This window comes from Mesoplodon densirostris, chromosome 2 (genome assembly GCF_025265405.1).
Source record: "Mesoplodon densirostris isolate mMesDen1 chromosome 2, mMesDen1 primary haplotype, whole genome shotgun sequence".
In the NCBI taxonomy this organism is placed as follows: domain Eukaryota; kingdom Metazoa; phylum Chordata; class Mammalia; order Artiodactyla; family Ziphiidae; genus Mesoplodon; species Mesoplodon densirostris.
In genome coordinates, this window is record NC_082662.1 from 118,304,505 (window position 1) to 118,315,865 (window position 11,361).

The 11,361-nt window shown below is 52.7% G+C and overlaps 2 protein-coding genes across 3 annotated transcripts in view; both read left to right on the plus strand.

Moving 5' to 3' along the window:
- Window positions 1–6,839, plus strand: part of CADM3 (cell adhesion molecule 3) — a 31,437-nt gene extending 24,598 nt beyond the window's left edge. For both annotated transcript variants that reach the window (XM_060090791.1, XM_060090792.1), the window contains 4 exons: window positions 143–233; window positions 1,029–1,198; window positions 3,765–3,890; window positions 4,754–6,839. In XM_060090791.1, coding sequence (XP_059946774.1) covers window positions 143–233; window positions 1,029–1,198; window positions 3,765–3,890; window positions 4,754–4,872 — 506 coding nt within the window. In that variant the 3' untranslated portion in view covers window positions 4,873–6,839. The remainder of the gene's footprint in view (window positions 1–142; window positions 234–1,028; window positions 1,199–3,764; window positions 3,891–4,753) is intronic.
- Window positions 6,840–7,069: 230 nt separating this feature from the next.
- On the plus strand, window positions 7,070–10,453 carry ACKR1 (atypical chemokine receptor 1 (Duffy blood group)). Its single transcript, XM_060090789.1, is given in 6 exon segments — window positions 7,070–7,262; window positions 7,264–7,356; window positions 7,359–7,472; window positions 7,475–7,596; window positions 8,722–8,854; window positions 9,470–10,453. Coding segments are annotated over 6 exon segments (1,557 nt in total). The 5' UTR covers window positions 7,070–7,151.
- Window positions 10,454–11,361: the final 908 nt, after the last annotated feature.

The window sequence follows — 11,361 nt, forward strand, 5'->3', positions numbered from 1 at the left end:
TCACAGAGGTCGGGGGGTGGTCTTTGTTCACAGCCTCTTGGGCTCCTAGGCCTTTAGGGGTGGCGGCAGAAATGCATAACTGGATGATTCTGAGATCGAGGTGACCTTGAGTTTCACGTTGACTCCATTTCCTTCTCCACAGACACACCAACAGCGAAGATTAGGCCAGACCCTCCGCATCCCCGCGAGGGCCAGAAGCTGTTGCTCCACTGCGAGGGGCGTGGCAATCCTGCGTAAGGAGATCCATTTCCTGGGTTGTAATACACCTCTACAGACTAAGACTTTGCCTAAAGTCTTTCCGTCTCCTTCATACTGTCTGAGCCTCTCATTTTCCCTGACACTGTCTAACAACACCCATCCTCTGACTGCTTCTCCCATCCTCTGACTGCTTCTCCTGACTGCTTCTCCTGTTCTTCTCTTCAGAACATTCTCCCCGGGGGGCGGGGAGAGGGGAGAGAAGAGGAAGAACAGTGGATAACCTCACTGTGCTTCTTCCAGATTACAACATCACACCCACCCCTCCTATCACAGAGCCCCAGGGACCCTCTTCTCCCTCCCTCCCAAGCAGAGCATAAAAACCAGAGCATACGTTTTTTTTTTTTTTTCCAAATTCCAAGTTTTTTTCCAAAGTCCAAAGACTTTGCCTAAAGTCTTCCCATCTCCTTCGTACTGTCTGAGCCTCTCATTTTCCCTGACACCGTCTAACAACACCTGTCCTCTGACCGCTTCTCCTGCAGAGCAGCAGAAGTGGGGAGGGGCCGCCCCCTGGCTGAGCCCCTGGGGTTCCTGTAAGGAACCAAGTCACAGTTAGATACAAGCTAGGCAATCTTCCTCATCCCCAGACTGAACCCCAAGGAGTCCCTCTCCGCCTGCCTCTGAGCAGCTCAGTGTCTCTGGCCCCTATAACTGCTCAAGCCTTCATCAAACTGTCCTTGACTTCCTTGCTCCCAGTTTTGTTTTGTTTTGTTTTGTCCTTGAGCTCCCTGCCCTACTCTTTTCTGAACCCTTCAATTTCTCTACCTCAACAGCCCCCAGCAGTACCTATGGGAGAAGGAGGGCAGTGTGCCACCGCTAAAGATGACCCAGGAGAGCGCCCTGATCTTCCCCTTCCTCAACAAGAGTGACAGCGGTACCTATGGCTGCACAGCCACCAGCAACATGGGCAGCTACAAGGCTTACTACACTCTCAATGTGAACGGTGAGCCCTCCGCAGGTCTCCTCCAGCAAACCCCTTCTCCTCTCCTCTAACAGCTGGTACCCTGGTCTTTCCACCTCCTGATAGCATCCCCCGATCATAGTTGGTAGTGGACTTGTAGGGCAACAGCCCACCACCAGAGGGCCTGAGGACCTAGGCTCTAGGTCCATTCCAAAATGTGGAATAAGGAAAAACCAGTGGAATGGTGGACTTTCATCTGCCTTTGTTTAGCAGTGGTGACCCAGGCGACACCATCCTCCAGCCCCTGCACTCACCTGGCAACAAGAATAAGAATTCTGTGTGTAGAGGCCCCCGAGCCACTCAAGTGTGAGTGTAGATGCATCTCCCTTTGCAACACGCTGTCCTCAGAGTTGCTTCTCCTGTGACTAGTACAGGATACATGCTGCTGCTGTCATCTCCTTTTCTGCAGACCTTGGACGCACTATACAGGATCCAGGTGGAAAAGAGAGATAAGTTTGTACGATGCTGAGAGACGGTCAGAATCTTTTCTCAGATGTCATATTTTCTAGGGAGGCTAGATGATGCTCCTTCTCTGACGTTCTTCCCAAAGGTGTGACCACACAATCCAGCTTCAGAAGAAGTGATAGGCTAGGACAGAGGCCTCTTTATGCAGAGTTGGCAGGAGGTTTTTTGAAGACCCCAACAGCAGTGGGATCCTTCCAGAAAGCCTTAATAAGCCTTTCCTCAGAACAGGGGAAATGCATCATCAGGGGAACATCAGAGACTCCCTTATGTGAAATGCCCAGTAAAGCAGTGTAGGGATAGCAGCCAGGCCTCCCAGGAATAAGAGATCGGAGATCTTGGGACCAAAGTGTCTAGATGGGGTGATTCCAACTCCAGGAGCAGACCTCAGCAAGTGGGAGCTGCCTCAGCACAACAAACAAAGCTATTGTAGGGTGCCAGGAGCAAGGACAATGCACTGAGGTCCTGTGTCTGCCCCCAGATCTCTGACGATGATTGGCAATGAGAGAAAATTCCTGTGCTCTTGTGGTTGGTTTCTTGCGGATCCCCCCCCCACCCTGTGGTAGAAAGCGCGGTCCTGTTTGACTGCATCTGCTGCCAGTGCTGACGCCTGGTGGTAGAATGAGTTACTGCATCTCCTTCCAGAAATCATCCTAAACCTTGTTGACTCCCAACTACCTGGAGTGAAATTAAATGCAGCTCTACCTAGAGAGAGTGACATGTAATTGATGACCCCAGAGTTCATTTTGGTCGTGCAGACTTACGCTCTTCTAGGGAATTTACATTCCCATAGCCTCTGGGATAATTATCCAGGACTGATTTTTAATGTGGATTGTGTCTCACATTCTCCCACCTCTCCTATTATAGAGCCCCGGGTACCCTCTTCTCCCTCCCTCCCAAGCAGAGCATAGAAGAAACCAGAGCATAAGTTTTTTTTCCAAATAAGGCGGAGACAGGCAAGGAACTAAAAAGCTGGTCCAGTCTAGCCTGAGGAGACATAAGGTAGGAGAGACAAAATGTATGAGGAGTCAATGAGGCATCAAGGCTCAAGCTGAGTCTATAAAAAAACAATAGCTCTCCCATGGGTGGGAGAGCCGCAACTACGGCTCATGCAATTTGGGACACATCAGAACTGTGTCCTGGGCCTGTGCACTGTCTCCTGAGATCTGCGGAACTCTGACTAAGGCTGTGGCTCTCCTTTGCATGCCTGGCCAAGCCTGTGCTTGGGAATCTATCCTCTATAGATGCTGCTATGGAGGACAGATTCTATATCCAGTGGCCGAGACCTTGCCATCATGGGAGGAAGCAGTTCAGTCTCTGTCCTTCCCACAAACCTTTAGTTGGTGGGGAAGTGAAGATGGAGTCCCAGACCTCTCTGATGAGACCTGCTGGAGGATTGCATCTTGCTGGAACTCTAAGCTCCCCTGCCAGGAAGGAACACTGTTCTTTATACAGGGAGTCACAGTCCATCGTCTTTTGTAAGGTGCTCTCAAAGTGCCTATTACTGGCTCCATCAGTTTTTCACTTCTCCTTCCCTATCTGATATCAGGACAATGGGTGAATATGGTGAGAAGCCCCCCTAGAAAGGCCAGCTCAGGATGTAAATCAGACGGGAGGGTAAGAGGGCATGGGGGATAGGGAAGAAATACTCTGATAACCCAGAAATTGAAAGAAAGAGAGAGACAGACAGACACACCACACACACACACACACACACACACACACAGAGAGAGAGAGAGAGAGAGAGAGAGAGAGAGAGAACAAGAGATGATTTAGACATTAAAGTGATGATCTTTGACCAAGGTCAAGCTTCAGGTTCACAAATTCAACTTAAAGGGTTAAGTGTGAGCAGATGTATCTATTTATTCATGATTACATTATTTTAAACCAATTACTATGTTCCAGATAGTCTGTAAGAAACTAGGTACAAAATAAGACATATCCCTTTTTGCTGGAAGATGCCACTCCATTCTCCTTATGTTAGTCCATGTTCTCTGCTGTGTAAGATGATTCATGGCCAGGTCAGAAATGCTGTGAGATAAAGGTTCTTCCCAGATCTGACTGTGTGCATCCCACCTCCCTCCAGATCCCAGTCCAGTGCCCTCATCCTCCAGCACCTACCACGCCATCATTGGTGGGATCGTAGCTTTCATCGTCTTCCTGCTGCTCATCCTGCTCATCTTCCTTGGCCACTACTTGATCCGGCACAAAGGTCAGAGGCATGAGGGAAGCATCAAGAGGGATTGGGATTGGGTAGGAAGTGAAGGGCAGGCTGCAGGAAGGGCCTTTGGAGACTCAGTCAGCCCCTTGGAGAGTTTGAGGAAGAAAGAACACAGCCAACCCTGTGATAACTGAGCACCTCCAACCCCACAGTAGAGCCTGATCCCTTGGTGCTCATCCAAGTAAAATCGAACCTTCCCACTCAGTCAGCTGCTGCTCCCATGCTGCTCTGCCTCCAGGGTCTCCTGCCATAAGACAGAGAACTGCTGAAACTCTGCATCTTCTTCCCATTCCTTCCTGCACTTTCCTCCTTTCTGTTTAGCCTCATGTTTTTTGTCCTTTGGTGTCCTTGTGCCTTGTCCTCACACCACCCCTTTACTTTTCTCTCCTCTCCTGTATCCCTGCCATCTCTCCCTCCCCTCTTCTCACATGCCTTCCTCTCAGACCTCCCCCTCTGTTATTCCTTCTAGCCAGCAGCTGGACTTAAGTGGACCAGGCAAATGCTAGCCAGATCTCAGGTTCATTGTCATGGAGCTGACCTAGCCGTTTCCCTATCACCACCTTACATGCACACGCGCATATATACACACACACACACATATACACACCATTTTTTTTTGGCCTGTATTATAGATCAGACTCTAATTAAAGGCAGGATTCATTAATTCTTGGAGGTGTGGTCAGGTGATGGATGTTGGCAGCAAGATGCAAATTAGGGCAGGTGGGGAGGAAAAAAGCTCTAGGCAGGAGAAAAATTACAGAAGCAAGGGGTGGGTGGGTGGTGGGAAAGTGGACAGAGAGGCTTCAGAGGTTTGGAAACTGCTCCTAAAAGAAGGAGCCTCTTTCTCTCCCCAGGAACCTACTTGACACACGAGGCGAAAGGCTCTGACGACGCCCCAGATGCGGACACAGCCATCATCAACGCAGAAGGCGGGCAGTCGGGCGGGGACGACAAGAAGGAATATTTCATCTAGGGGCAGCCCCCCAGGGACCCCGTGGGGACTGCTGGGGTCATCACCAACCTGGACTTGTACAGAGCGACCCCAGGGCTGCCCCTCCCGCTTGCTCCCCAGCCCCCCCCCGCCACCCCCCTGTACAGAATGTCTGCTTTGGGTGCGGTTTTGTACTCGGTTTGGAATGGGGAGGGAGGAGGGCGGGGGGAGGGAGGGTTGCCCTCAGCCCTTTCCGTGGCTTCTCTGCGTTTGGGTTATTATTATTTTTGTAACAATCCCAAATCAAATCCGTCTCCAGGCTGGAGGGGCAGGGGTCCTGGGGTGAGGAAAGCAAACAACAAAAAAAACAAAAACAAAATAAAAAAAAACCCAGAGTGTTAGGAGGAGAATGAGGAAAGGGTAAGGGCAGGAAAGAAGTGGGGTCAGTTTGGTGGGGGGCTCTCACCAGCCCTCCATCTTCTGCAGCAGGGGCTCTTCCCGGACTTCTCCAGGGACGGGGAGGTTGTGACCAGGAGCTGGAGGTGGCTTTTCCTCTGTTAGTCGCACACCTTGAGCTCTGGACACAGGAGCAGGTACCATCTGACACCCCTTCTCCACCCCAACAGGAAAGGAGTGAATGGGGGTCCCTGAGGGGATGTGACCTGCAGGTGGCATGCAGCCACACATGCGGGGGCCCAGGGCTTCCCCATGGGGGACGACACAGGTCCTTGCAGGAGGGGCAGATTTGGAGAGGAAGGATGGCGGAGATGGCCCCCCCACGATGAACGAAGCCAGGCCCTTTTCCCAGGAACCGCCCTTGGGGGGTGGATAGCAGAGCAAGGCTGCCCCTCCTTGCTCCAGCAGCTGTGGGAGAGGCACTGCTCTGGGCCCTAAACTGCATCCGCTTCCCCGGCGAGGGTCCCTTCACTCTCACCCGAGCCCCTGGCCTGTTGCACGTCAACCACTCATCTTATGGCATTGCTCAGCAACTCCTCCTCCCCGTCTTGTGCTGCCCTGTGCCCCTTCCTGTTCCCGAAGCTGTCCCTTAGTCCTCCCTCCCTCCCTCAGCAGCCAGGCAGACATAACAACAAAAATACTAAAAGGAGCTTCACTGCACTGAGCTGTTTCCTGCCCAAACGAAGGGAATAATGTGAGTGCGTGTCTGTGTGTGTCTGTGCACATATGTGTGTGAGTGAGAGGCAGAGGGGCTCCTGGGCATGTGGGCAGGCTGTGGGAGGAGGGCTCCTGTAAAGGAGGGCTTTGGGAGCTGATGGTCCCTAGGCAGGCTGTGTACCTCACCTGGGATGTTGCTCCATCCTGGTATTTTCCATGCCGTCCCCAGCGCCCATCTGTCATGGAGAAAACAGTCCCAGGGTGTATTTTTGCTTAGTCGTCCACCTCATCTCTCCCTAAAACACAGGGCATTCAACCCCCGCCTCCATTTCCCCTCTCAGAGCCATGGAGTCAGTGCCACAGCCTTTGCTATGCATCTCCCAGGCCTCTCCCTGGCGCTGACCCTGGAATGACCACTGTCACTTCTTGTTCCCATAGTCTGTACCCGGTGCGTTGAGGGCTGGGAGGGATGCTGCCTGTCTCCTTCCCATCTCCACCCCTGCTTTTGATTTTCTGTCTTCCTTGTGGCCGAGCTGGTTGCCGTGGAGACGAGACTGCTCGCCCTCCCCGCCAGCCGGCTGCCCTGCCTCAGACCCAGGGTGCCCCTGGGCACTGCTCTGCCCCTCCTCCAGCATGTCCTCCTGCCCTGACAACCCAGGGGCGTGCGAAGTGGGGGCAGCTGCAGCCAGCAGATCTGCCACCCCTTTCCGTTCAGGTAATACCGTTGTCAATCTTCCAGCCGCTGGTTAGAGCCCGGGGTCCCCTCCTCTTACAGCAGCAAGGCAGCCTAGGGCCCCAGGCCTGTGGGCTCCCTGCCTCCCAGCACCCGCTTTTGGGAAAATGACTTTTCCTCTTCGAGCTGAACCACTCTTGTCCATATTACACAGAAGCCATATTTGTACGGGGGGGAGGGGGAGGGGCCGTTGTGCTGTGTGTGTGTGTCTGTCGTGGGGGTGGGTGGCGGGGCAGGGAGCAGGGAGGGCATCGTGTATCTTTATAATCTTTCTAACTCTCCTGTGCTAATCTCAGAGGGGCCACCCTCAATATATCTGGATTATCCGTGTCCTTCGGCTGCCTCCTTCTTGCCGCTCTTGCTCCAGTTGGGATGCGTGCGTGTAAGGGCTGTTCTGCTGGTGCCCCCGCACGTGGCGCCTCCAGGGGTGGTGTGTGCCTTGCCGTGCTGCTCGCCCCAGGGCATCTTGTATGGAATGGATATAACTCTCCAAGGGACAAAAGTGCGTTCATCCCCTTTGGCCAGGTCCTTTCATTCCGCAGTCCCTGACTGCTCCCCATGTCCCGTGCCAGGCTGTGCTGGAGAAGGAGACCCCCCCCAACACCATTCCGGGACCACTTCAACAGACCCCCCAAACTCCCTTTCTAGCCCACCTCATGTTGAACCTGAAACTGAAGCTATAGAGTCCTGGGAGAAAGGGGACCATCTTAGCAAGATGGCCATCCCTCTGCACCTTTGCTTCCACCTCCAGGCGGCGCTGTGTGAGTGGGAAAGACCACTCGTCAGAACTGACGCTAACACATCCCGCGCTTTCCTGGACAAATGAAACAGTGTCTCCTAACCAACCCTGTTTATCTCATCGTTCCAGCTCGGACACTCCATGACTCACCCCTCCCAATGTCCAGGCTAAGTGTCCCCAAGTGAAGAAATAAAATGCACGGTAGGGGTGGAGGGAACTAAAGAGCAGAGATCACGTGAAAGCAGTGGGATGGTGGGGAGAGGGGGTACCAAGGAGCAGAGATGTCGGTTTAGGGGCATCCTCCTGCAGGGTACACGCCTTTTCTCCCTGTGCCAACTGGAGAGAAATAGCTCTCCCCCACCACAAGAAACTTTACATCTTGCTAAGATGCCAGACCAGTGTAGCATTTCCAGAGCCTTTATATCCCCCAACAGAAATATGAATAGAGATTACCCCATAGGCAACAGTCCCACTTTAAAATATGCTGTCCCATTGTCCCCCAGAGCCTGCTTTCACTTGTCACGTCATGTGTTCTGCTTGGTATGGAAGATACATTCGCTGTGCCCATAGGTGGCTGGGCAAGTGCCCAATCGCTCCCTGAAGTAGCTTCATTATGCAACCTTGGCAGCTGCCCCCAAGCCCTCCCTCCTCTCACACTGAAACACCCAGACCTGGAGATAGCAGTACACACACCAAGACACCTGCCTAAAACCTAGCACTAAGATATGATACACAGGACACACAATACACAGCCACACACACAGACAAGAACAGATAAGTAAGTACATTCCTACACCCAGACTGATACACAAAGAGCCCCTGCTCACACACATGTGGCTCAGGCTGTCAGCATCACATGGATCCAGCCACAAGCACCACTAACACCCCCTCCCACAAACACGTCCCTTTTGAACTACATTTCCTTGGATCAAGTTCAAGGGGACAGAGAAGCAGTGAGAGCCATCAGCTGCCCTTTCCCTCCAACTTCCCAGCACATCTCTTATCTCTGTCTCACACTTCACCTCTGGCCCCCTCTTCCTTCCTTGTGCTTGAAGAATCCCTTTATGCTGGGAACCCCCTGGCTTCTCCACCTTTGGAAAGCCTCCCTTTCCACCTTCGGGAAAATACCCACCTTCTGGCCCCCACCTTTTTCCTTTCCTGAGTACAGGTCCCCACCAGCGGAATCCACCTTCAAAACAGGAAGCCCCGGGCCAGGACCTCAAGTTGTCCTGAGGCTCAGGCAGGCAGTGGGCGTGGGGTAAAGACTTCCTGAATGCATCCCCGTCCTGCAATGCCCGCCCCATAGCCCTGCCCAGAGCCAATGGCCTTCATTAGTCCCTGGCACTTATCTGGGAACCACAGCCACTGACAGAACTATCCCAGCCCCTCTCTCTGCCTGCCCTGAGCCCAGCAGTGTCATGGGGAACTGTCTGCACCCGGTGAGTGTGGGTCTGAGCCCACAGCCCCTCCCTCTCTGCCCCCCACCACTCCTTCTGTCTGCCCCTCGGGTCTGTATACCTCTCTCCTTCTCTCATCCCTTGTCCCTTCCCTCGTTTTCCTTCTCCCCTTCTTACCTCAGTGTCCTAGGTCCTCCTCATTCATCTTTGTCAGTTCCATCCAGACCACCCGCCTCCCCGCTCTCCCAGTCCTGTCCACTCCCCTTCCCTTGCTTTTCTTTTCTTTTCTTTTTTTTTTTTTTTTTTAAGATTTTTTTGACACGGACCATTTTTTTAAGTCTTTATTGAATTTGTTACAATATTGTTTCTGTTTTATATTTTGATTTTTTGGCCACGAGGCATGTGGGATTTTAGCTCCCGGACCAGGGATTGAACCCGCACCCCCTGCACTGGACTACCAGGGGAGGCCCTTCCCTTGCTTTTCTACAACTCTTTGCTCCTCCTGAGTCGCCCTGCCTTGTCCTCTCCCACCATCCCCACTCCATCCAGCTCTTCCAGCCCCCACTTCCCCACTGTCTTTCTCTCCCCACCTCTTGCCCTCGGTTCCCAGGATACCCTTCAGTGGGGTAACTATATGCTCTGCTTGTCCCTTCTGAGAATGTCCTCCAGGTGGCTGATGACAACTCTACGAAGTTGGCCATTGAAGACAACACTTGGAGTGAATTTCTTGAGATGTACGATGCAGACTATAACTTCACCGATGTGGAAGCAGCTGCGCCCTGCCACTCCTGTATCCTGCTCGACGACTCCTCACTGCCCTTCTTCATCCTCGCCAGTGTCCTGGGCATCCTGATCAGTGGAGCTGTCCTCTATGCATTTCTCAGGCCTCTGTTCCCCCGTCAGGTCTACCAGAACCGGTCTATCCTGGTGCAGTTGGCTGTGGGCAGTGCTCTCTTCAGCATTATGGTGCCCATCCTGGCACGGGGGCTAAGTGGGGCCCTCATCACCTCCCTGTGCCACCTAGCTCACTTGGTCTCGTATGGCTCAGCCTTTGCCCAAGCTCTGCTGATAGGGTGCCACGCCTGCCTGGGCCCCAAACTGGGTATAGGTCACGTCCCAGGCCTCAGGCTGGGGATCAGTGTGGGACTTTGGGGAGTGGCTGCCCTATTGTCACTGCCAATCACGCTGGGCAGTGACACTTCCCAGGGACTCTGTACAGTGACCTTCAGCGGGGAATGGGAAATTTTGCGGTACATACATGCTGCAGCCTGTTTTGCCATCTTCATCTTGTTGCCACTGGGTTTGTTGGGAGCCAAGGGGCTGAAGAAGGCTTTGGGCAGGGGGCCATGTCCCTGGGTTGATATCCTATGTGTCTGGTTCATTTTCTGGTGGCCTCAGGGCATGGCGCTGGGATTGGACTCCCTGGTGAGGTCCAGGGCCATGGTGGTGTCAACATGTCTGGCCCAGCAGGCCCTGGACGTGCTGCTGGACCTGACAGAAGCCCTGGCAATATTGCACTGTGTGGCTACACCCCTGCTCCTCGCCCAGGTCTGCTACCAGGCCATTCAAACTTCTCTGCCTTCCCTGCCTCTCTCGGCAACACAGTCTTCTCATCTGGACATCCTTGGATGCAAATCCTAGCTCTCTTTCCACCTGTCAACCTGAATTAAAGTGTATGCTGTTTTTATGAAGCTGGTGGTTTCTTGTTTTGTCTGGGATTGTAGAAGAGAGGGAGGAGAATGGAGAGAGAGAGAGAGAGAGATTTCACACCAGACTTTCCTGGCAGCGTCTGCTTCTCTGGCTGGCCTGGGGAGAGAAAATGAATGATATGCAAACATCCTCGGGGCACACAGATGTTCTCTTGAGGTGTGGGGTTACTGCCATCTCAAGGGGGAAGAGCAGGGGGACCAGAATATGAGGAGAGCAGCTCAACCTAAACTAGAAGAGATGGCTTAGCTAGTAAAGAAAGAAGAGAAGCTGTTGCAGAAAACAAATGAAATCGGAGTAGAAGCCAGAGAGAGAAAAACAGAGAAGACTGAAGATGAGGCCAGAGCATGACTCCTCCTCCCGGCTCAGCCTGTCCAGCCTTCCTCCCTGCCTTCTGTCTCCCTGTTGGCTTTGCTTAGAGATCAGGGTGGTGGTAGGGAAGGTGGAGAGAAGCATCCTGAGGGACCTTACTTAGTCCAGGGAACATATCAAGATAATTCTAAAGCCACTTCTCAGGAGTCATCTCTCCGAGGTTTATTCCTCAGCATAATCCTAATCCCCGTGTGTGTGTGCGTGCATGTGTGCATCTGTCTGTCCTCAATCTGTTAGAACCTGTATCCACATTAGATGCATGCGTGTAATAACATGCATGTAATAATCTACGTGTATACTTGCCTCTCCATCAGTGTCTGATTTGCATTTGTGTTTGCTCTGATCTCTCTCAGGCCTCTCCCTCCACCTCATTCTGTTCTCCTTCCTTGTTCTCAGGATATGGAATCAGGATTTGCAACTCACTCCTTACCAAATGAGTTTTCCTTACTCTGGTTTCTGTATCTAGTCTT